Source organism: Salmo salar, chromosome ssa18 (genome assembly GCF_905237065.1).
Source record: "Salmo salar chromosome ssa18, Ssal_v3.1, whole genome shotgun sequence".
In the NCBI taxonomy this organism is placed as follows: domain Eukaryota; kingdom Metazoa; phylum Chordata; class Actinopteri; order Salmoniformes; family Salmonidae; genus Salmo; species Salmo salar.
Window position 1 is genome coordinate 70894321 of NC_059459.1, and position 23754 is coordinate 70918074.

A 23754-nucleotide genomic window follows, 5' to 3' on the forward strand; every position below is an offset into this window, starting at 1 on the left:
AGGGACTGGTGCACTTCACAAAATAGATGTAATCATGTGGAAGGGAATTTATGTGGATATATTGAAGCAACATCTCAAGACAATAGTCAGGAAGTTAAAGCATGTTCGCAAATGGGTTTTCCAAATGGACAATGACCCGAAGCATACTTCCAAAGTTGTGGCAAAATGGCTTAAGGTCAACAAAGTCATGGTATTGGAGTGGCCATCACAAAGCCCTGACCTCAATCCCATAGAAAATGTGTGGATGTCACGTCCTGACCAGTAAAAGAAGTTGTTTGTTATTGTAGTTTGGTCAGGGGGTGTTTGTTTAGAGTCTTTCGGGGTTTGTTGGGCTATGTTCTTGTTAGTCTATTTCTATGTTAGTTCTAGTATGTCTATTTCTATGTGGTGTTTATTGGGTTGACCTTCAGTTGGAAGCAGCTGCTCCTCGTTGCTTCTAATTGAAGGTCCTATTTAAGAGGGGTGTTTTTTCTATGGGATTTGTGGGTATTTATTTCCTGTTTTGTGTTCGTGCACCTGACAGGACTGTTTAGTGTCGTTTGTTGTTTTTGTATACGTGTTTCTTTTGTTTTCCTTCTTTAATAAAATAAGAAGATGAGTTTACACGTTCCCGCTGCGTTTTGGTCTAATCACTACGACACCCGTGACAGTGGGCAGAACTGAAAAAGCATGTGCGAGCAAGGAGGCCTACAAACCTGACTCAGTTACACCAGCTCTGTCAGGAGGAATGGGCCAAAATTAAGCCAACTTATTGTGGGAAGCTTGTGGAAGGCTAACAGAAACGTTTGACCCAAGTTAAACAATTTAAAGGAAATGCTACCAAATACTAATTGAGTGTAACTTCTGACCCATAGGGAACATGATGAAAGAAATAAAAGCTGAAATAAATCATTCTCTCTAGAAATATAAATAAAGTGGTTATCCTAACTGACCTAAGACAGGGAATTTTTACTAGGATTAAATGCCTGAGTTTAAATGTATTTGGCTAAGGTGTATGTAAATTTTCGACTTCAACTGTATGTATTTATGTAAAAAAACAAGTCCTCAACTTTATTGTGCATTCCCGATCACTTTTAAAAGTCATTGTACTGTGTGTATATACAATCTGTATTTTTTAGGAGTGACAAATAAAATCAATCAATCAATCCAAACTGTACAGCGGCCATTTGATGAATGGAAAGACAACAAAACACCAAAAAGTTTAATGACATTTAGAGATTGTCAAGCCAAGCCTTAATACTGGGTAGACATACAAGGTGGAGAAGGATGAATTTTCTGTTAGTCGAGATTGACGTAATACTAATTATTGTGGTGTTGAAAACGCAAACCGTGATATTGAAGCGACCAAAGTTTATTGGTTGTGTTGTACATTGGCCCAGAAACCTGTTGGTGGAATCTTTTTTGCATATATTTTATACAATTATAAATACAGGTACGTCATCAAAATATTGAAAATCAGATTTCCCCCTAGCTGATCATTGTCTGCAGCTGGCTCTGATCGTAGTGTAGGTGTAATGTAACAGGCAGGGAGAGTGAGCTCGTCCGCCGTGGTGCTCGGCAAACACCCAAAACTCTGGCCCGTAGCCCTGCGTGGCATCGACTGTGCCACAAATGTTTGCTGAAGTGAGAAAGTCCATATCTATGTTTATAAACACAGGGTCGCTACAGTTATTGTTATCTGTGATCGTAAACATTATTTTGGAGTTAATTCTATGAGGGGGAGGGCAACAACAAAACAATTGTAGAAGGAAGGGTCTCCCCCCTACACATATTACACATGACACAGCATAGTATTCTATTTCTTTATATTTATGACAAAAATCGAATGGATTATTGGAACAATCCTAATTTAATTGGCTTACAGTGACTTCTCCCCCAGACCGACCTCTGCATGTTGTTTGACCCTGAAGTCAAAGAGCCGTTGGGGTCTCTTCCATCTCCTCCGACCTAATTGGGAATGATTAAACATAATTATTGCCCAGATCTGTCCGATATCCCCGGAGTCCCGGAGGCTTACAAACAAACACAAACAGTTGTGGAGACAGTCTACAATATCCAGAGACAGCAGTCGCCGCCTACGTCTGACGCGATCGTGGACAGATTCATCAAAGCAACCCCGTCGGAAATGTATTTTCCCACGAGGAATGCTGCGCCTGTGAACAAGGGTATCACTGAGTAGTAAGTGAGCAGTACACCGTAGTTTAGGCCTCGTCCATAACTGTTTTTGCATGTTTTGTTAATTAAAAGTGTATAATTGTACTTCCCTAAAACATGTATGTAGACATGTTCTACTTATTCTCCAACTGGACCTTCTTTGACCTCCATTCAGATTGACATAGACTAAAAAAGAACAACTTTATTTTACATCAGTTGTGGCAAGTCTGGTAAGACAAAGAAGTGAATGTATGGCAGTAACATTCACACATGACAAATGCTATAATGAACATAAGTCTATCTAACCTACGGGCAAACAATAATTGACACACTCTACAGGCCTAAGTATAATCAGGCCTTCATTCAGACCATTAAGGTTTGCATGGTACAGACAGTGTATATGTCACTGTTTGGAGCCTATAAGACTACAGACATAGGATCTTAGTTTGAGCCGGAAAATAATCCTGCAGCAACAGGAAATGTGAATTATTATGAGGTTTATAAATTAATGGATATTCTTGGAGGGGTTGATCCATTTTTCGTAAGGGAAAATGAAGTCTGAAATCTCAATGTTTTTTAAACCACAAATACACTCCAAGTTTTATATTTCCTGCATTGCAGGGAAGTTCTCATGCAAATTAAGATCCTGCATCTGTAATAGCTATAGGAGGGGTGCTGTCATTATGGCTGTCAAGCATGCAAAGGACCATACACACAACTGACCCTATTGTGCTTTGGGCAGGACTAGGCCTGGAAATCATGTAGGTTACAAAGACTCTTTTTCATTATGAGTAATGCTATGTGCACAAATCACATTCAAAGGCTCGTTCTTTACGATTAGAAAAGGCGGAGAGCCCGGTATGTCTTCAGAAAGTGATCATTATGAATGTGATGGGGGGAGCAAAGAGAGGGAGGGAGGGAGGGAGGGAGGGAGGGAGGGGAGATCAACAGCAGCAGATAGAGTAGGGTTGTGTATACACAAGAAGCAATTTAAACAGGAGATGTTGGCTCGATAAGGAAATTAAGGAAAAGGGTGCAACTCAAATAAACTGAGACTGATACATTTCAGCCCTGATAGAAGAGACCACTCACAGAGTCAGAGCGAGAGAGAGAGAGAGAGAAGAGAAGTTTCTGTGAAACCAGGTCGGGTCATTGCATGAAAACGGTTGGACACAACAGAACCATTCCTTGGACATCAACATCAGAATTGAACCCTGAATTCGTAGAGGAATCTGGACCCATCTGATTCTGAACCAATCCAATTGGTGCACATTCTATCCGTTCAAGAGACAATTTTGCTCTACAGTCCTAAGTAGAAGTAGAAGAGAATTATTTTTTGGAAGAAAATGACACCTAAAGCAAGTTCTGGATTGTGGGAATAATATTGGGAAAGGTGGTTTGTGGATCATGGCGCAGTCATGTGGTTTTGGCCTGCATTCAGTGGTCACAGAGTGGCAAGAGAGGAGATAACAGGATTAGTATGGAGATATTGTTATAGAGGGAAATCTGAGTGTTGTGATTGAATCTCTTCTCTCAAAGGCCTGCAGGATGAATGGGTGAGAAGAAAAGAGAGGATAGGAGGTGTTCATTTACTGCTTTTTCCTGCATATTCAGAAAAGGAAGAACACTCATATTAACTGTGTTTTTTTAACTGCTGTTTTTTTTTTTTTTAAGTGTGTCAAAAAACAAAAAGCCAATACCTTTTCTGAAGAATCTGTTTAAAAACTGCAAATAAACCAAAGCCATTAGGTTATAGCTGAAAACCTAAATTCCGGATACCACAAAACCAAGGCAATCCTGAAAGGACCAATGACACAATCCTATCAAATCAAGGACATGCCCTTAACTTCAGGCCTCGACAAATCCTGGGTTTCCTTCCTAAAGTCTGCACCTCGTCTCCGCCTCAACACCTTGGACTTCTCCGACCTGTGGGATGAGGAGGACCTGGGATTGGACAGCGCCGAGGAAGACGGAGGCACCTTGACCAACCAAACCTCAGCATGTCTCCAAACACCACCTCCTCCTCCTCCCATGCCTCCCTCAGCTCCTCCCCCTCCCCTGTCTACAGGATATGCCTCTTCCATGGGGAAACCCTCAGGTTGTCGTACCTTAAAGCTCCACTGGAGGGAGCTACACAGCCTGCCCGCCCTACCCAGGGTTAGCCGCTTTGGGCCCCAGACCATCTGGGCTGGGCTGGAGCCGGTGCACCTGGACACCAACCGGCTGGAGTACCTGTTTGAGACCAAGGGAAATGGCTCCATCTGCAGCGTGCTGATGGGAAGGCAGGTAAGAGTTGAAATCAGAGCTCTCTTGAGTGCTCTTCAATCCAATTTCTTGGTGCTCTGGATAATTATGTAAGGCTAATTTTGTAAGCTATTCTGGCTAATGTTGGTGTACTTTGAGAGGAACAAAGTGTACAGCACTAACACAGTGGAATCAACTGGGACTGGTGCAAACAACTACAAACCATTCAGCTCTCAAGGACAGGGTTGGTGATCACTGTGTATGACTGGACTCTACCATCTCCCTCTCTCCCTCTCTCTCCACCCACCCCTCTCTTCCAGAAGCTGCCGTCTGTCTCAGTTCTGGGGGTGAAACGGAGTAACATCATCACAATTGCCCTCAGTAGCCTCCCTCCTCCCCACCTGCTGCCTCCTGCCATTTACACCATGGACTGTAGTGTTCTGGACAGAGAGGACGTACAGGTTGAGTCTCCACTACAGACGACTATCATGACTCACTGTATATTTTGACTGCATATATAGTGACCTTTCACTGATAACTCATAAACCATTGCAAAGTCAACATTGAAAATACAATGAGGCAAATAGTATTATGCTGTATGTCACCTTCCTCACTGCATCTTATACTAGTAGGACTAATTTATACTCCACTTACTGCGAACTCATCTCTACCACAGTACATCAGCCTGTACCTTACTACAGGCATACCTTCTCCACTGACTTTCACACCCATCTAAATCCCTTCTCTCTCTCTCCATCCAGCGTCTCCAGTCCCTGGTCCCCAGTGAAGAGGAGCTGTCTCTGATCAGGAAGGCCCAGGCCGAGTCCCCCCACTCGCCTCTGGCCCCAGCTGAGCTCTGTCTCCTAACCCTGGGGGAGATCACTTACCTGAGCCCCAGGCTTCAGCTCTGGGCTTTCGCTCTGGACTATGACACCATGGAAAGAGTAGGTGGTGTCTGAGTGTCATAAAATGGAAGGCATAATGAGTGATTAGAGGAGGTGGAGGATGGATGGATGGATGGATAAGAGGCTGTCACCTTGTGGCATTATGGTTTATTGCGGAGGAGTTGTAGAGGTTTTAAACTTTGAAGTGTGATGCAGGGTGGCATTCATTAGGCAACAAACTGAAGAAAACGTATTGAAACACAGAGGGACTACTTGAACTTCCAATAAGCGTTCAATAACGTCCAATAAGAAATACTTGTTTTTTCCCCAAAAAACGTTTTTTATATGTTTGTGTACTAATGAATACAACTCTGTCGTCTTAATATTTGTGTGCACTGAAGTTATTTGACAGTTTTGACACTTATTGTGAATGTGTTGCTTACCTATTGCTGTATGTTATTTATATAACCAGGAAATTGCAGAGCCTCTCTTCCACCTGAAGCTTGCCATGGAACAGCTGGCAGCCAATCAGACCTTTAGATGCATCTTGGCCACTGTGCTAGCCATTGGTAACTTCCTCAATGGATGCAAGGTGAACAACATACCACCATCAACTCCTTTGTATTAGTCTAGTTCCTATTTTTTCACTGTTGTTGTTGCAGTGATCTATTGCGCTTCCCTCGGTGCACTTGTCTTTCTTTTTTTTTTTACACTACACAGCTGATTCAAATGATCAAAGCTTGATGATTAGTTGATTATTTGAATCAGCTGTGTAGTGCTATGGCAAAAACCAAAGCGTGCACCCCTTGAGGTCCCCAGGACCGAGTTTGGGAAACCCTGGTCTAAATCCTAGCAATCTAACTTTCTTTCTCGCCTCTCTCTCTCTCTCCCACTCTCTCTCTCTCTCTCTCCCCCTTCCTCTCTGTCCTTCTCTCTCCCTCTCTCCCTCCCTCTCTGTCTCTCTCCCTCTCTCTCTCCTCCCTGTCTCTCTCTCTCTCTCTCTCTCTCTCTCTCTCTCTCTCTCTCTCTCTCTCTCTCTCGCTCTCCCCCCTCTCTCACTCTCCCTCCCTGTCTCTCTCGCCCTCTCTCTCCCTGTCTCTCCCCCTCTCTCTCTCCCTCTCTTTAGGCCGGTGGTTTTGAGTTGAGTTACCTGGGGAAGCTGTCTCAGGTCAGAGATACACACTCCCGTCAGCCTCTGCTGTACCATATGTGTGTTCTGCTCCTGCAGCTCTACCCACAGTCCTCAGACCTCTACTCTGATATCACCTCTGTCACCCGCACCAGCAAGGTGTGTGTGTGTGTGTGTGTGTGTGTGTGTGTGTGTGTGTGTGTGTGTGTGTGTGTGTGTGTGTGTGTGTGTGTGTGTGTGTGTGTGTGTGTGTGTGTGTGTGTGTGTGTGTGTGTGTGTGCGAGAGAGAGAGAGAGAGAGAGAGAGAGAGAGAGGGAGTAGTGTATATCTACGTGTATGTTAGCGTGAATGTGTGTGTGTGTGACCACTCTGATCTCAACCCTCCCCTGTCTCTCTCCCAGTGTGACTACACCCAGGTCCAGTCCAGCCTCTCACAGCTGGAGGCCCTTTGCAAATCCTCATGGGACCAGCTGCGTCTGCTAGAACGGGAGGATGAGAAGAAGAGAGGAGGACGGGACAGAGGAGGGGAGCGGGAGGGCACCCTGCGACAGAGGTTACCTACGTTCCTGAAGGAATGTGAGGACAGGCTGAAGGTACTGAGAGCTGTCCATCGGAGGGTTATCAACAGGTGATGTCTGAATATTGTAACTTGTGTAAGAGTGTAACTTTACTTACATGACCTAATACAATTCTTTACATTAAGGTACGCTTAAAACTATGTATAAAGGGTTATAAGTAGTTTCTAAAGTTGATTTGATTAGTTTAGAGATTCATAAATCTGGAATAAGCAGCTATGACACTAAAATTGGGTGATTGTTGTTGTTTCTCTCTCTCTTTTCCTCCCTCTCTCTCTCTCTCTTCCTCTCACACGTTTTCTCCCTCTATTTTTCTCTCTTTCCCTCTCTATCTCTCTCTGTCTCTCTCTATATATATCTCTCTCCCTCTCTCTCTTCTTCTCTCAGCATCTCTCTTTCTCTCTATATCTCCGTCTCTCTCTCCCTCTCTTCTCTCTCTCTCTCTTTTTCTCTTTCTCTCTACTCTCTCTCTCTCGCTCTATCTATCTGCAGGTTTCACTCATTCCTTTTGTTTCTGGGTTACTCTCGTACGATGGTGAGAGAGACGAATGCGGAGGACTTCTGTAAGACCGTCAGTGACTTCTCCCTGGAATACAGAGCCACCCGTCTCTCCATCCTGCAACAAAGGGAAAGAGAGAGGGAGCGAGAGAAAGGAGGAGAGAATCCCAGCTCACCTGCACCTAACCACAAACACCACTACCATCCCCACCACCACCACCAGACACCTTCTCAGGTAGAGACTGATGGGAGAGCGAGAGAGAGGGAGAGAAGTGACAGTGTCACTAAAACCAGGAGTGTATTCAGTAGGAACCAAATAGAAGCAAACAGCCGAAACAGGGAGGGGAAAAAACAGCTGAAACAGTCCGAGGGGAAAAAACAGCTGAAACAGTCCGAGGGGAAAAAACAGCTGAAACAGGGAGGGGAAAAAACAGCTGAAACAGTCCGAGGGGAAAAAACAGCTGAAACAGGGAGGGGAAAAAACAGCTGAAACAGTCCGAGGGGAAAAAACAGCTGAAACAGTCCGAGGGGAAAAAACAGCTGAAACAGTCCGAGGGGAAAAAACAGCTGAAACAGGGAGGGGAAAAAACAGCTGAAACAGTCCGAGGGGAAAAAACAGCTGAAACAGTCCGAGGGGAAAAAACAGCTGAAACAGGGAGGGGAAAAAACAGCTGAAACAGTCCGAGGGGAAAAAACAGCTGAAACAGTCCGAGGGGAAAAAACAGCTGAAACAGGGAGGGGAAAAAACAGCTGAAACAGTCCGAGGGGAAAAAACAGCTGAAACAGGGAGGGGAAAAAACAGCTGAAACAGTCCGAGGGGAAAAAACAGCTGAAACAGGGAGGGGAAAAAACAGCTGAAACAGGGAGGGGAAAAAACAGCTGAAACAGTCCGAGGGGAAAAAACAGCTGAAACAGGGAGGGGAAAAAACAGCTGAAACAGTCCGAGGGGAAAAAACAGCTGAAACAGTCCGAGGGGAAAAAACAGCTGAAACAGGGAGGGGAAAAAACAGCTGAAACAGTCCGAGGGGAAAAAACAGCTGAAACAGTCCGAGGGGAAAAAACAGCTGAAACAGTCCGAGGGGAAAAAACAGCTGAAACAGGGAGGGGAAAAAACAGCTGAAACAGTCCGAGGGGAAAAAACGGGTTCGTTGTCTGAAGTAACGTCTTTGTCGTTGTTGTTACTAACTCAGTGGCCTTGTGGTTAGAGTGTCTGCCCTGAGATTGCAAGGTTGTGAGTTCAATCCCCAGCTGACTTATACCAAAGAATGGAAAAATGGGAGCTGATGCATCTCTGCTTGGCACTCAGCATTAAGGAGTTAGATTGGGAATAATGCATTGTGATAGACTACAGTCCTGTCCAGAGGGTGTACTTGTACATGAAGCTGCCTCATGCTACAGAAACAGCCTCATGAGTTAAGGCTTGTGTAAAGCTACTTAGACATAGTCATATTGCAAATGGATGTGGCAGATTTCCAGCTTTAAGTGGAACTACACATGTATACATCAATTATAAGTAGCTGAATAAAATATGTATTATGAATTTTTCATTTTCATAACTGTGTGTTGTTAATTCGTCAGGAGAGCTTGGAGCAGTGCAAACTAGAGGAAGTATTGAAGACCCCAGAATCTGACTTTCAGTTAGATTCTACCCTTCCACGCCATCGCAGTAAGAAGACTGATATCAGAGGTACACACACACACACACACACACACACATGCGCACGCCACACACACACACACACACACACACACACACACACACACACACACACACACACACACACACACACACAGACACAAACTCACCTTACCTATTTCTTGGTGTTTCAGGTCGACTCTCCCGGAAGCTAAAGTGGTGACATATGAACTGAAGTGTGTCGTCTGTCCTGCGTTTCTGTCTACATCTGTTTGTAGAATCATGCATTGTTATTACTACACAGGTGACTATAGTCACTGTAAATGCATACAGTTTAGCATACCATAGTCCCTGCATGTTGTATGCTACAATGCTATAAAATATTCTGTCGTGCACTTCAACAAGCACATAGGCCTACTTATTCTCAGACACAAACACAATCTTATCCACAGTCAGACTAACACAGCAGTATTGAAAATAAATACATGTGTAAATATATGTGTAGACATGAAAAATATTTTTGACAAATGTTTCATATTTCTATATATACATGTATGTGAAACATAAAAACCTTGCCAAACATGGATTTCCTTTTTACACACGTATTTTCTGTGTTAGTGACATCAATAATGTCACTATGTTTTTGTTGTCAGAAAATGCATTCAAGACATTCAACATACATTTTTCTACCAACATATACTATACTTAAAAAAATATATATTATTCACTGAAGAGGATGGTCCTCCCCTTCCACTTCTGAGGAACCTCCACTGATCCACACTAAACAAAAATATAAACGCAACATTGGTATTGGTCCCGTGTTTCATGAACTGAAATAAAAGATCCCACAAATGTTCCATACACACAAAAAGCGTATTTCTCTCCAATTTTGTGCACAGATTTGTTTACATCCCTGTTAGTGAGCATTTCTCCTTTGCCAAGATAATCCATCCACCTGACAGGTGTGGTATATCAAGAACCTTATTAAACAGCATGATCATTACACAAGTGCACCTTGCGCTGGGGACAATAAAAGGCCACTCTAAAATGTGCAGTTTTGTCACACAACACAATGCCAAAGATGTCTCAAGTCTTGAGGGATGATGCAATTGGCATGCTGACTGCAGGAATGTCCACCAGAGCTATTGCCAGAGAATTGAATGTTCATTTATCTACCATAAGCCCCATCCAACGTCGTTTTCGAGAAGTTGGCAGTACGCCCCACCGGCCTCACAACTGCAGACCACGTGTAACCACGCCAGCCCAGGATCCACATCCGCCTTCTTCTCCAGCGGGATCGTCTGAGACCAGCCAACCGGACAGCTGATGAAACTGAGTATTTATTTTAGTAAAAAAGCACTTTTGTGGGGAAAAACTCATTCTGATTGGCTGGGCCTAGCTCCCCAGCGGGTGGGCCTGGCTCTCCAGTGGGTGGGCCTATGCCTTCCCAGCCCTACCCATGGCTGTGCCTCTGCTCTGCTGTGAAATCCATGGATTAGGGCCTAATTAATTAATTTCAATTGACTGATTTCCTTATATGAGCTGTAATTCAGTAAAATAGTTAAACTGTTGTATGTTGCGTTTATATTTTTGTTCAGTATATATGTGTTATTTTGTAGTGGAGGATATTGTTGCACTTCTATGCATGTGTGCATTGTTTCAGTCAGATGGTAGTCTACTGTTCAAAGATGGAATGTGGAGGCGCCTCTTAGGCGGGGCTTAGTGATATATCAACCAATTCCCGAAGAGATTTAAGTCACGTTCTCCTGAGTAGATCCAATAAGATACCAGTATTCCGGATAAGGAGTGAACATACGGCTATGCGTAGCCACAGCGCCATTTCGTGTTAACTGGTTCAAGGTACAGTACAATCAGCCTACTGAATTGGAAACGGATCATATAAGACACCAACCAACACAACGTCGAAATTGTACTCATTTTTCAATAATTGAGCTCCTGGTGAGTATTTTGAAAAGAGAACATTTTTCAGAATTTTTTTTTTTTTTTTTCTTTGAACTGATCTCTTTCGGACTTTTTATTTTTTGTTTTTAATGGATTTTTCTGACTGCATTCTCTGAATTTGTGTTGGCTTTTAAAGGCGTGCATTTTGTTGCAGCGACGGGTGGAAAACAGGCTGCGCGTGACTAGTATTGGTTAGCTCTCTACACAGCGGTAATTTTTGCTTTACTTTTCGAATTAGGACTTTTGAACCTTCATTTTTCCAAGTTTACCATAAGAGCATTTTGTGTGTTTATGGTAATATTTTTATGTGAAGAAAGATCGAAGGTTGTTTCCAATCTGACTGGACAAATGATTAGGCCTAGTAGTATGTGGTCAACATCATGGTCGTCTTTTCCCCTCCCAGGAATGACGTTTTTAAAAGGGTTTTTATACTGTTCAACCTTTTCATTTTAAGACCCTGTAACATGAATTTCGGTTGTTGAAGTTGACTGCTCAGAAATATTACCAACGTTTTCTTTTTGGCTTTCTTATTTTTGAGGTTCGCAACAGTGCTCTCTGCATTAGCCCTATTTCTCGAAACAATGACGTAATTTCTGAGGCATTATCTTTTTTCACTATGAAGAGTGAAAGTGGGCGTTCGTTTGCACTGGAATACAAACAATACGGTGTATTGTGTAAGCAAAGACATTTGTTAAATCGAGAAATAGACTACCCTGGCATTGCATTTTGTGATATGAATAATTAAAATATTGTGCAGAATGAGATTTCATGCATCCATAATTTGTGCTTCTATTGACCATTATTCAAATGTGTAGCCTGTTGAAATAGTTGTAGTCAGACTACTATGTGATCAACGTCCATTAGGCCTACTAGAGCTGATCGGTGAACAAAGCTTCTTATGTAGGAAATCTCCTGTGCTTAAAGGCAGTGTTGGTATGCATTGATGATGTGAAGACGCACTGTTACTATGACAATTTCAGGGAGATGATTTTGCACCAGTGGATACAGTTTTTTAAAATTTGTTGTTGTTGATCACCTCATCTCTGTAGGCCTTACCCAGACCTTTTTATTTACAAGCCCTAACTAGTAGACCTACCGGCTGTGTCCTAATTCTCTCAAATGGCTTCCTTCCCTTCACTACAGAGAACTGACTAGTTGGACTAAATCGTATTTTTTTTTTCTCTTTTTTTTTCATTGTTTTAATCAAGTCCTGCTGGTCTGGGCCCACATTCACAAAGCGTCTCTGACTAGTGGTGGTCTAGGATCAGGTCCCCCCCCCCTCCCATCCAGTCATTGTAATCTAAAACTGATCCTAGATCAGCACAGCTACTCTGAGATGCTTTGTGAATACAGGGCCAGAAGTCTTGAAGGAAAGGAATATGTGATCTTGACACAGTTTAAGAGGTGTGCACCTGACCCCACACCACATTATGTACAGATGGTTACCACTTAGCCTATACATGTATATGGCCACTAACACAATCACAATGATTTGTTTCAAAATCTTATATCATTAGCATAGTTAGTAGCCTCTGATTATGGGTTCAGTTCAACATTACAGGTGTTCTCTTCTAATTTACATTTTTTGTTTCCCTTTTTTTAGTTTTTGAGGCATCTTTTTTGAGCAGCGACAAATCGTAAGTTGGTCTCCTGTTTTTTTTCCCACCTCCACGTTGACATCGATTTTGAATCTAGTTTAGTTTTTTCTTTCTGCCTTTGTGAAGTAGCCTTTTTTTCTCCTTTTGGAAATCCCTAAAGCAAGTAGTTTTCTGCTGCTTTTGTGTTGTGATGGCCTATCACTACTGTCCATTTGTTTTTGTAGTTTTGAGTAGCCTAGTAGTTTGCATTTCACATTGAACCCCTACTTTCCCACCTTTTTTTTTTTCTTGATTAAAAAAATTATAATAAAACTAGAAATTGGTCACCTACAGAAAGTATTCACACCCCTTGACTTTTTCCATATTTTGTTTTTACACAACCTGAATTTAAAATTGATTAAATTTAGATTAAAAAAAAAAATATATATATATAAATCACTGGCCTACACACAATACCCCATAATGTCATTAGGATTATTTGTAATGGAATTTTTACAAATTTAATCAAATGAAAAGCTGAAATGTATTCAACCCCATTGTTATGGCAAACTAAATAAGTTCAGGTGTAAAAATGTACTGACTGTGTGCAATAATAATGTTCTACATGATTTTTGAATGATTACCTCCCCTCTGTACCCCACACAAACAATTATCTGTAAGGTCCCTCAGTCGAGCAGTGAATTTCAAACGGATTCAACTACAAAGATTAGGGGTTTTCCAATGCCTCACAAAGAAAGGTAAAAAATAAATAAAACAGACATTTAATATCCCTTTGAGCATGGTGAAGTTAATAAATACACTTTGGATGGTGTATCAATATACCCAGTCACTACAAAGATACAGGCATCCTTCCTAACTCAGTTTCCAAAGAGGAAGGAAACCGCTCAGGGATTTCACCATGATGCTAATGTTCACTTTAAAACAGTTACATAATTTAATGGCTGTGATCGTAGAATGGATCAACAACATTGTAGTTACAATACTAACCTAATTGACGGAGTGAAAAGAAGGAGTAGTGTACAAATTCTTTTTTTTTTTAAATGCATCCAGACCAAATCCTAGAGGAAAACCTGGTTTAGTCTGCTTTCAATCAGACACTGGGAAATGAATTAACCTTTCAAGAGGACAATAACCTAAAACTCAAGGCCAAATCTGCACTGGAGTTGTTTACCAAGATGACAGTGGCCAATTTACAGTTTTGATTTAAATCTATTTAAAAATGAATGGCAAGACCTGAACATGGTTGCCTAGCAATGATCAACAACCAATTGGACAGAGCTTAAAGAATATTGGGCAGATGTTGCACAATCTTAGACTTACCCAGAAAGACACAGCTGTAGTCCCTGCTAAAGGCGCTTCTACAACGTTTTGACTCCGGGTTGACAATACTTATGTAAATGAGATAATTAATTAAGAAAACGTGTCTAAAAACATGTTTTCACTTTGTCATTATGTTGTGTGTAGATGGCTGAGAATATTTGATTTTTAAATTCAGGCTGTAACACAACATGTGAAATAAGTATGAATACTTTCTGATGGCACTGTAACTGACAAAATCGGTGACGGGTAAAACCATCGAAGGGGCTACTGAGAAACCGGATCCCCCAACTTACCAGGAGTTGAGAAATACTGACCTAACTACTTGTTAACTGGAGATGTTGGCATACGTGACAAATGTTGAAGCACAACACACACACAGACACACACGCACACCTATGAAATCCTTGAATATAAACCTAAACTGTTCTGCGCTCTTAAACAATTCTACATGTGGTGTGTCTTTTCACTTCTTGTAAAATATCTAAATGGGAAGTGAAGGGAACTATGAGCCTGATTGCTTTATAGTATCACCAATAAGGCAAGGGACATCACGATACGATATTATCACCATACAGGTGCCAATAAGTTATGTATGGTCATTTTATTGCGATTCGACGTTCCAAAAAATAGCGTTGTTTTGGTACAGCCAACTAGCACAAATTATATTGCAATATTGTCAAAACTATAGACTGTTGTCAAAAATAATGTTCTGATATGTAACTATTGATTCCCCCCATATCACAATCAACACCATGTAGTACCACATTTCAGTTTTGGAATCAACCAGACTAGGGCCATGTCCCAATTATCTCTTCCTCTTGAAAGAAAATGACTCAAATAATAAATGTAGTGGAACTCCCACTGGCCTATGCCAATACAATGCTTTTTATATTTGTGGGGAACAACGGCACACTTCGGGAGAAAGGAGAGATTATTTAGACTCTAGGATTATGTCCCTCTCCAGCCCATAATAGTCACAGCTGTGCGTGTTATATCACCTCTTACTAGGGTCACATGACCTGCCTGCGTTCTCCCCTCATCGACCCTGGTAGGTACTAACCCAGCCTTGTCAACTGGCCAGGCGTGACAACCCATCCTAGCCAAAATCACTAACTGAAAAGTGCATTAAGCTTTTGGATAGACACCCAGACCCAACACGGCAGTGTAATCTGAAATGTGTGCGTGTCCACCGTACAGAGAGCGCTGTGGAGCCTTCTATTTTTATCATTATGAAAGTGGACACCAGCCACGAGGGGCTCTGCTTTGGGATTTACAAAGACAGACATTTGAGAATGTCCTCCCCACACCACGTAATAACATATCCCTTGGCTACATCCCAAATGACACCCTATTTGTTCCCTGTAAAGTACACTACTTTTGACCGTAGCCCTATGGGCCCTGGTTAGGAGCAGTGCACTATATAGGGTGCCAATTGGGACTTTTGTTTCAATTTACCACAAAAAAAGTCTAATAATGAAAGACACTGACTTAAATCACTTCCTGTTAATGTAGTTCACAGACATTTGAGAAGTCATGCGTCAAGAGTACACATGGTAGCTAATATACTATTGGATGTATCCAAATAGCAGTCTATTCCCTCCAAAGTTCACTACTTTTGACTGGAGCCCTTTGAGCCCCTATAGTGCGTTATGTATGGTATAGGGTGGCATGGGATGCAGTCATTCTATTGTTTAGCGTCTCTGATCTTGTCATGCCAGCCGTGGATCATATTGTTTGTGTATCTAATGACTGCAGTATGCTCAGGTACTTTGTCATGCTAAGTCTTGTTTGTTATGATAATACTATTTGTCCAACAGGTTTTTGGGGCGCTACTTCTTCATTTACTGCCACAACATTTGTTTTTTATGTGTGTGGTATATTTTTCCCCTCAAGTACCTCATGGGGGCAGCACTGATCCAAAAAACAAGAAATACTGAACTTCTGGAGACTTTTCTCATTCTAGAGACATCGCCCCCTCCCTGTAGATGCAATACATCTCCCACAATGCATTGCTGAGCTCCGGCTCGGCTGACCAATAATGACACTCTTCTCTCCAACAGAAACAGGTAGGCAGGCAGGCAGACCACGACCGTCCAGGGTACAGGCAATATGGAGTGAGTTCTGGCTATTTCAACCCTGCCTATATGTTCTATAGATATAGGAACAGAAGGCTTTAAACCCTGAAATCTGTGCAGAATGGCTGTTGACAAACATTGTGTGTGTGTGTATGTGACAATGACAACCCCCACCTTCCTGTGAACAAACCATTACATTAGATTATAGGCACATGAAAGTCCACCTATACAGTCACCATGTACTGTGAGCCATCACCCAAAGTGACCTACATACACAATGAAGGTGATGCTTGTTTTAAACAACTGTGTGTGTGTCTGTGTATAGACACACACACACACTCTGAAATCAGGTCCAGTTTATGTTGAAAAGCATCCTCAAACAGGCACACGGTCACAGACACGCATATCCACACACTCAGCTTATATGTCTCTCTCTCTCCCCTCTGTTTCCCTGCTCTTCTCCTTTCATCCCCTTCTCATAAACAACGGTGTCCCACCACCAGTAGCTTGATGGCTGGCAACGTTACCAACAAGACTGACCCTCGCTCCCTCAACTCCCGGGTCTTCATTGGGAACCTCAACACTCTCCTGGTCACCAAGGCAGACGTGGAGGCCATCTTCAGGTCGGGAGCATGGACAGTACTATGCAGGGTTGCACAATTCCACTAACTTTCTCTTAAATTCCCCTTTTATATATATATATATTACTGAACAAAATATAAATGCAACATGAAACATTTTCAGAGATTTTACTTAGTTACAGTTCATATAAGGAAATCAGTCAATATAAATAAATTAGGCCCTAATCTATGGATTTCACATGACTGCGCAGCCATAGGCCCACCCACTTGGCAGCCAGGCCCAGGCAATCAGAAATAATTTTTTCCCCCACAAAAGGGCTTTTATTACAGACAGAAATTCTCTAAAATGACGTTAGAGGCAGCTTATGGTAGAGAAATGAACGTTCATTTCTTTGGCAAAGGCTCTGGTGGACATTCCTGCAGCCGGCATGCCAATTGCACACTCCCTCAACTTGAGACATCTGTGGCATTGTGTTGTGACAACTGCACATTTTAGAGTGGCCTCTTATTGTCCCCAGCACAAGGTGCACCTGTGTAATGATCATGCTGTTTAGTAAGCTTCTTGATATGCCACACCTGTCAGGTGGATGGATTATCTTGGCAAGGTAGAAATGCTCACCAGCAGGGATGTAAACAAATTTGTGCAAAACAATTGGAGAGAAATAAGCTTTTGTGTGTGTGGAAAATGTATGGTATCTTTTATTTCAGCTCATTAAACATGGGACCAACACTTTACATGTTGCGTTTTATATTTTTGTTCAGTGTATATTCTGGTTGGAACATTTTCCAGAATCAGGAGGGGAATAAGCAGGAAATCCGGAATCATCTAATCACGATTACTGGAAAACTTTGAAAAGTTACCGGAATTTTGCAAGCCTAGTACTATGGCTAATCTCTGCTCCCACCTCTCCAGCCCCTGTGTACATGTTTCTATGGAGGGGTTGGGATGTAGCAGAAGACAAGTTTCCATTCGTTGTACATTGGGCAATAATGTAACCTTCTTTATCTTCAGCAAGTACGGCAAGATAGTGGGCTGCTCCGTGCACAAGGGGTTCGCCTTTGTCCAGTACGCCAATGAGAGGAATGCCCGGGCCGCCGTAGGGGGCGAGGATGGGAGAATGATCGTAGGACAGGTGCTGGGTAAGAACCTGGGCTGCGTTTTCCGCTCCTTCTTCTATGTCTTCCCTTTACCTCCAATAGGTTTCCCTCTTCTGAAGGCATAGTATATGTAGATGTGATCATTTGGATTTGAGCCCCATCTTGATGAAACTTTCTCTAATTTGAGCCCCATCTTGATTAAACTTTCTCTAATTTTCCTTCTTTCTTTGCTCTTTGTCTCCCCCCCCTCCTCTCTCTCAGACATTAACCTTGCTTGTGAACCGAAGCATCAGAGATTGAAGACTGTGAAGCGCTCTGCGGGAGATATGTACAGGTGTGTGAATTTAAATAGGATGTTTACCAAGTGCTCCAGTCAATCCTTTTTGTATAAAAATAAATACATGTAAATGTTGAACTATGCAATCTACTGTTCCAACCGTGCTGTCTCACTCTCTCTCTCTGTCCCTCTCTTTTGTTTCTCTCTCCCTCTTTGCTTTCTTCCTCAGTTCTTCATTTGATTTGGAATATGACTTCCAGAGAGATTACTATGACCGGTGAGTCTTCCTTTCTCGGTTGCCACACCCTGTACTGACAAAAGGGATAAAGAATGAATGTTTGTTTTGCTGTTGTAGGATGTACCCGTACCAGTCCCGTGTGCCCCCTCCACCTCCTCCCCCCCTGTCCCGGGCGGTGATCCCCTCCAAGCGGCCCCGGGTCAGTTTGAGTGGAGGCGGTGGAGGAAGAGGAGGTGGAGGAGCAGGGGGCAGCCGACGCACCAAGACCAACTTCTCATCCTCCAGGAGCAGCCAGAGCAGGGTCTCCACCTCACGCACCAGTCAGTACCACACACACACACGGAATTACAGATGCTTTTGACACTTCCCACAGTGACGACATACACTGAGTATACCAGACATCAGGAACACCTTCCTAATATTGAGTCGCACCCCCACCCCCCTTGCACTCAGAACAGCATCAATTCGTCAGGGCATGGACTTTACAAGGTGTTGAAAAGCGTTCCACAGGGATGCTGGCCCATGTTGATTCCAATGCTTCCCACAGTTGTGTCTGGATGTCCTTTGGGGGGGTGGACCATTCTTGAAACACACGGGAAACTATTGAGCATGAAAAACCCAGCAGCGTTGCAGTTCTTGACACAAACCGGTGCGCCTGGCACCTACTATCATACCCAGTTTAAAGGCACCCAAATCTTTGGTCTTGCTCATTCACCCTCTGAATGGCACACATACACAATCCATGTATCATGGTTTAAAAATCCTTCTTTAACCTGTCTCCCCCCCTTCATCTACACTGATTGAAGTGGATTTAACAAGTGACATCAATAAGGGATCATATCTTTCACCTGGGTTCACCTGGGCAGTCTATGGCATGGAAAGAGCAGGTGTTCTTAATGTATTTTATACTCGAGTATATGATAATATTTGCCATTTTAGCAGATGCTTTAATCCAAAGCGACTTACTCATGCTTGCATGTGTTTTTACGTATGGGTGGTCCCGTGAATCAAACCCACAATGCTGGTATTGCAAGCCCCACTACACCCAATATAACCACACACTTACTAACTCTGAATTGACTCCGGTCATTTACCCTGTAGACACATGAATTTCATTATATGGAAGTGAAATCCATACCTACTGTTAATGTATGCGTGACTCTTTCTGTCCCCTCTCTCTAACCCAGTGAAGGCAGACGACCTGCAGACCATCAAGAGAGAGCTGACCCAGATCAAACACAAGGTGGACTACCTGCTGGAGAGTCTGGAGCGCATGGAGAAGGACCACACCAAGAAGTTAGGTAGGACGGGACAGACACTAGTGAGGAAGTACACTTGTTGCCCACTGCATTTTCAAACATTAGGTATGAAACAACACATTTTTGTTTATCAATAAACCTCTCCCTCCCATCCCCCTCACTCTCCAGACATGAAGAGTAGTGGGAAGCCGGAACTCGGAGAGGTGTCTCCTCTCCACTGCGGAGGAAAGAAGGAGGAGAGCTTGAAGAGGGAGAGGGAGAGCCAACTGCTCAATGACTCAGAAGAGGAGGAGGGAGACCTACTGGAGGAGGAGGAGGTGAGAGGGGGATGAAGGAGGAGGAGGTGGTGAGAGGGGGATGAAGGAGGAGAGGAGGCGAGAGGGGGGTGGCGGAGGTGAGCGTGGGATTAGAGAGCGGAGCAAACTGAGGGGGCGGAGATTTAGGAGAGGCGAGATCAGTACTTGAGGGGGAATGGAGCGGAATAGAAAAGAGTTTGAGGTGTAGTGTGTGTGCATCCCAACTGGCACCCTTATTTCCTATATAGTGCGCTAATTTTGACCAGGTCCTGGTAGAAAGTAGTGCACCATATTGGGTGACATTTTGGGAATCAGTGTCTAATATCAGGTTATTGAATGTTCTCTGCAGGTGAAGAGTCGAGGAAGGGAAGATGACGATGAAGAGGAGGAAGGTGAGGATGATGGAGATAGCGCCAACGGAGACGACTCTTAAACACCGCAAGATTGTCTGTTCGCACACACATGCATACACACACACACACACACACACACTCCCTGACATACACAAAAGGAAATGTGTATAATTACATAGCAACACACATGCAGTACATGGACAGCTGTTCCTACTGAACTCGGTATTCATATGGACATTTCCACCATGTACTGTACCATTCTGAACGTGTGCTCACCTACACATTCAGTAACACTCTACCAGTTATGTCAAGCAAATATCTGTCCCTTTTCTTCTCTTTGGATTTCTCTCCGCTGTATTAGTTTGTAGCCTCATACGGCCATCCTGATCTCTCCATTTACATTATTTGTGAAGTGAAATGAAACGAGAGAGCGTGCGCAGCAGTCAGGATGGTGGACCAGGCTAATTATTTGGCCCCCGATCAAAGATTTTCTTTATGTATATCGTATGTATCTTGAAAAATGGTTTTATTGTAGTTGTACTAGTCCGGATACAGTGGATCTCAAACCTCTCCTCAGAGACCCCCAGTCGTTCCATGTTTTTGATCTATTCCACAGCTAGCACACCTGATTCAACTAATCATCAAGCTATTGACTAGGACAATCAGGCGAGTTAGTTCAGGGCTCCACAACATTGTGAAACATCTGGGGGTCCCGAGAGGTTTTAAAACCACTGGACTGGAGGATCTTGGCACCTGCTGTGTCCACCAGCAGGTGGCACTGTGCAATGACATTTTTACACACCTAGGCTACCGTGAAATGTGGTGCTGGAGTTGGAAGATTTTACAATTTACATATTATAAAAATGGTAAACAATGAAACAGACACGTATAGGAAGATTTCATGCCAGGATTGTCTAATGTATGCCGTTTTCTTTGCCCTGAATGGTTTTGCTTGTTTCTTTTTTAGCTTACTTATTTGTGTCGGGAAATACAGAGTTTGACTTAGTATAACCTTGAGTTCTGTAATGGACGTTATCCATGTTGGTGTGTTTGTCTCGGTTGCCGTGTGATTTCAGTTGACCATTACTTGGACTGTGCTTGTGAATTAAAAACTTCCAAGTGGGAATGCTCCAGGCCAGAATGTCTTTGAGCTGTTTGTAATCAAGATGTGTGTATGGTGCATGTTTCTGCTAATTATAGGTTAACAGATTAAAACTACTCAGCCAGATATGTCATTAACATAAGACATGGTAACTCAAAATACATGGTAAACAAGTGGTTAACTACTTGTGTTCCCCTTCCAGGAGAATGTGTCTTGTCAGGTCCTTAATGCCTGAAATAAGCCAGGACTGCTTCCCTCAGCACTGCTCAGAATAAGCCAACCTGGTCTCAGGGGTAGAAGTAACATAGTAAATTGAAATTTTCTAAAATGAAATTAGTATAATACTTTGTTACATTTAGTGTGGCATGTATTAATTTGTGAATGTCCATCCATGTTGCATGATATGTTACAAATTTAAACATTTTCTTAGCTAATTTTGACTAGGTGGCCAAAGCTAGTGTTAAGTGGCTAACATTAGCAAGGCTAGGGGTTATTGGAAGGGTTAGCTAACATTCTAAAAATATTAAGTAGTTGCTAATTATCTCAAATGCTACCCCGACTAACCACCCTCCTTTTTGTTTTTGCCTTATGTAACCCTACCAAATGCAACATTTCATACTAATGAGTGTCCCGTATATTCATTTACTATGTTACGTCTAGTCTGAGACCAGCCTGAATAAGCAGAGCTCTCTTCCAGAGGAATTCCTCAGCTATGCTGACCTTTCTGAGAATGGCACAGACATCTGAGCGGAAGTGAAGGGTTAAAACACGCAGTATCTGACACACAGTACTTGAGATCACTATGGATATACAGGTAAACACATGAGTAAATGAGGGATATAAAGTATATTGAAAGCAGATGCTTCCACACAGGTGTGGTTCCTGAGTTAAGTAATTAACATCCCATCATGCTTAGGGTCATAAATAAAAATGCTCAGTTGCCCATTATTCTGACTACCAGGACTAGAAGAAAAGATCTTAGTGACTTTGAAAGATGGGTATCAAAGGAGCATAGGGACTGTGTGTGTGTCATCAGCTCTCAACCGACGTGAACACTTACCGGAGATTCTGGAGCGGTGCCTGAGACGCTGTTTTCCATCACCATCAGCAAAAGACCAAATTATGGAATTTCTCGTGGAAGAATGGTGTCGCATCCAATAGAGTTTGACATTTTTAGAATATATGCCACGGTGCATTTAAGCTGTTCTGGTGGCCCAACACACTATTAAGAAACTTTGTTGGTGTTTCCTTTATTTTGGCAGCTATCTGTATATTGGATTATAATATAGCCTGGTTCCTCTCTAGGTTTCTTCCTAGGTTCTGGCCTTTCTAGGGAGTTTTTCCCTAGCCACCGTGCTTCTACACCTGCATTGCTTACCATTTGGGGTTTTAGGCTGGGTTTCTGTACAGCACTTTGAGATATCAGCTGATGTAAGAAGGTCTTTATAAATAAATTTGATTTACTACTAGTCAACATTCAGTATCAGGTGGTTGGTTGGGAGGTAGGGATGGCAACCACTAGACAACATTCAGTATCAGGTGGTTGGTTGGGAGGTAGAGATGGCAACGACTAGACAACATTCTGTATCAGGTGGTTGGTTGGGAGGTAGAGATGGCAACGACTAGACAACATTCAATATCAGGTGGTTGGTTGGGAGGTAGAGATGGCAACGACTAGACAACATTCAGTATCAGGTGGTTGGTTGGGAGGAAGGAATAGTTCAATGGTATTTGGTATTTTATTAGGATCCCCATTGGCTGTTGCAAAAGCAGCAGCTACTCTTCCTGGGGTCCACACAAAACAAACATAATACATAATGGTATAATACAGAACAGCAATAGACAAGAACCGCTCAAAGACAGAACTACATAAATGTTTTTAAAGGCACACGTAGCCTACATATCAATGCATACACACAAACTATCTAGGTGAAATAGGGGAGAGGAGTTGTGCCTCGAGGTGTTGCTTTATCGTTTTTAAAAAAAACAGGTTTGCTGTTTATTTGAGTAATATGAGATGGAAGTTCCATACAATTAGGGCTCTATATAATACTGTACATTTTTTAGAATTTGTTCTGGATTTGGGGACTGTGAAAAGACCCCTGGTGGCATGTCTGGTGGGATAAGTGAGTGTGTGTGTCAGAGCTGTGTGTAAGTTGACAATGCAAACAATTTGGGATTTACAACACAATGTTTCTTATAAAAAAGAAGTGATGCAGTCAGTCTCTCCTCAGGTCTTAGCCAAGAGAGACTGGCATGCGTAGTATTTATATCAGCCCTCTGATTACAATTCAAAGCAAAATGTGCTGCACTGTTCTGAGCAAACTGCAGCTTAACTAGGTCTTTCCTTCCAGCACTGGACCACATGACTGGACAATAATCAAGATAAGACAAAACTAGAGCCTGCAAAACTTGCTTTTTTGGAGTGTGGTGTCAAAAAAGAAGAGCATCTCTTTATTACGGCCAGACCTCTCC

The 23754-nt window shown here is 42.7% G+C and overlaps 2 protein-coding genes across 13 annotated transcripts; both read left to right on the plus strand.

Annotated features, from left to right (window-relative positions):
- The first annotated feature begins 3237 nt into the window (after positions 1 to 3237).
- On the plus strand, positions 3238 to 9635 carry LOC106578003 (FH1/FH2 domain-containing protein 1). 4 transcript variants are annotated; one of them, XR_006760503.1, is made up of 9 exons: positions 3238 to 4440; positions 4719 to 4859; positions 5160 to 5342; positions 5755 to 5874; positions 6409 to 6570; positions 6813 to 7004; positions 7479 to 7719; positions 9063 to 9171; positions 9315 to 9635. XR_006760503.1 is itself a non-coding variant. In XM_045701443.1 (9 exons), exons 1-9 carry the CDS (start codon positions 3964 to 3966, stop codon positions 9341 to 9343), a joined length of 1794 nt encoding a protein of 597 aa, XP_045557399.1. In that variant the 5' UTR covers positions 3238 to 3963; the 3' UTR covers positions 9344 to 9635. The 4 variants fall into 4 exon arrangements, 3 of the variants coding, with proteins under 3 accessions (XP_045557399.1, XP_014011992.1, XP_045557400.1); XM_045701443.1 differs by having other exon boundaries at positions 6813 to 7039; positions 7374 to 7719; XM_014156517.2 differs by having other exon boundaries at positions 6813 to 7039.
- Positions 9636 to 10914: 1279 nt separating this feature from the next.
- Positions 10915 to 21315, plus strand: hnrnpc (heterogeneous nuclear ribonucleoprotein C). Of its 9 annotated transcripts, none has more exons than XM_045701446.1 (12): positions 10930 to 11079; positions 11219 to 11292; positions 12686 to 12719; positions 16061 to 16114; positions 16582 to 16698; positions 17669 to 17796; positions 18016 to 18088; positions 18261 to 18308; positions 18387 to 18589; positions 19457 to 19570; positions 19697 to 19845; positions 20174 to 21315. In XM_045701446.1, exons 4-12 carry the CDS (start codon positions 16110 to 16112, stop codon positions 20255 to 20257), a joined length of 921 nt encoding a protein of 306 aa, XP_045557402.1. In that variant the 5' UTR covers positions 10930 to 11079; positions 11219 to 11292; positions 12686 to 12719; positions 16061 to 16109; the 3' UTR covers positions 20258 to 21315. The 9 variants fall into 9 exon arrangements, with proteins under 9 accessions (XP_014011982.1, XP_014011983.1, XP_014011989.1 ...); XM_014156509.2 differs by having other exon boundaries at positions 10931 to 11079; positions 16579 to 16698; XM_014156507.2 differs by lacking the exon at positions 11219 to 11292 and having other exon boundaries at positions 10915 to 11079; positions 16579 to 16698.
- The last annotated feature ends 2439 nt before the right edge of the window (positions 21316 to 23754 follow it).

Coding starts and splice junctions, on each gene's coding strand:
- LOC106578003 (XM_045701443.1), top strand. CDS start 3,964: ATGACACAATCCTATCAAATCAAGGACATGCCCTTAACTTCAGGCCTC. Junction 7,720..9,062: donor ACCACCAGACACCTTCTCAG/GTAGAGACTGAT, acceptor TTAATTCGTCAG/GAGAGCTTGGAGCAGTGCAA. Junction 9,172..9,314: donor TAAGAAGACTGATATCAGAG/GTACACACACAC, acceptor TTGGTGTTTCAG/GTCGACTCTCCCGGAAGCTA.
- hnrnpc (XM_014156507.2), top strand. Junction 17,797..18,015: donor GATCGTAGGACAGGTGCTGG/GTAAGAACCTGG, acceptor CCTCTCTCTCAG/ACATTAACCTTGCTTGTGAA. Junction 19,571..19,696: donor GGACCACACCAAGAAGTTAG/GTAGGACGGGAC, acceptor CTCACTCTCCAG/ACATGAAGAGTAGTGGGAAG.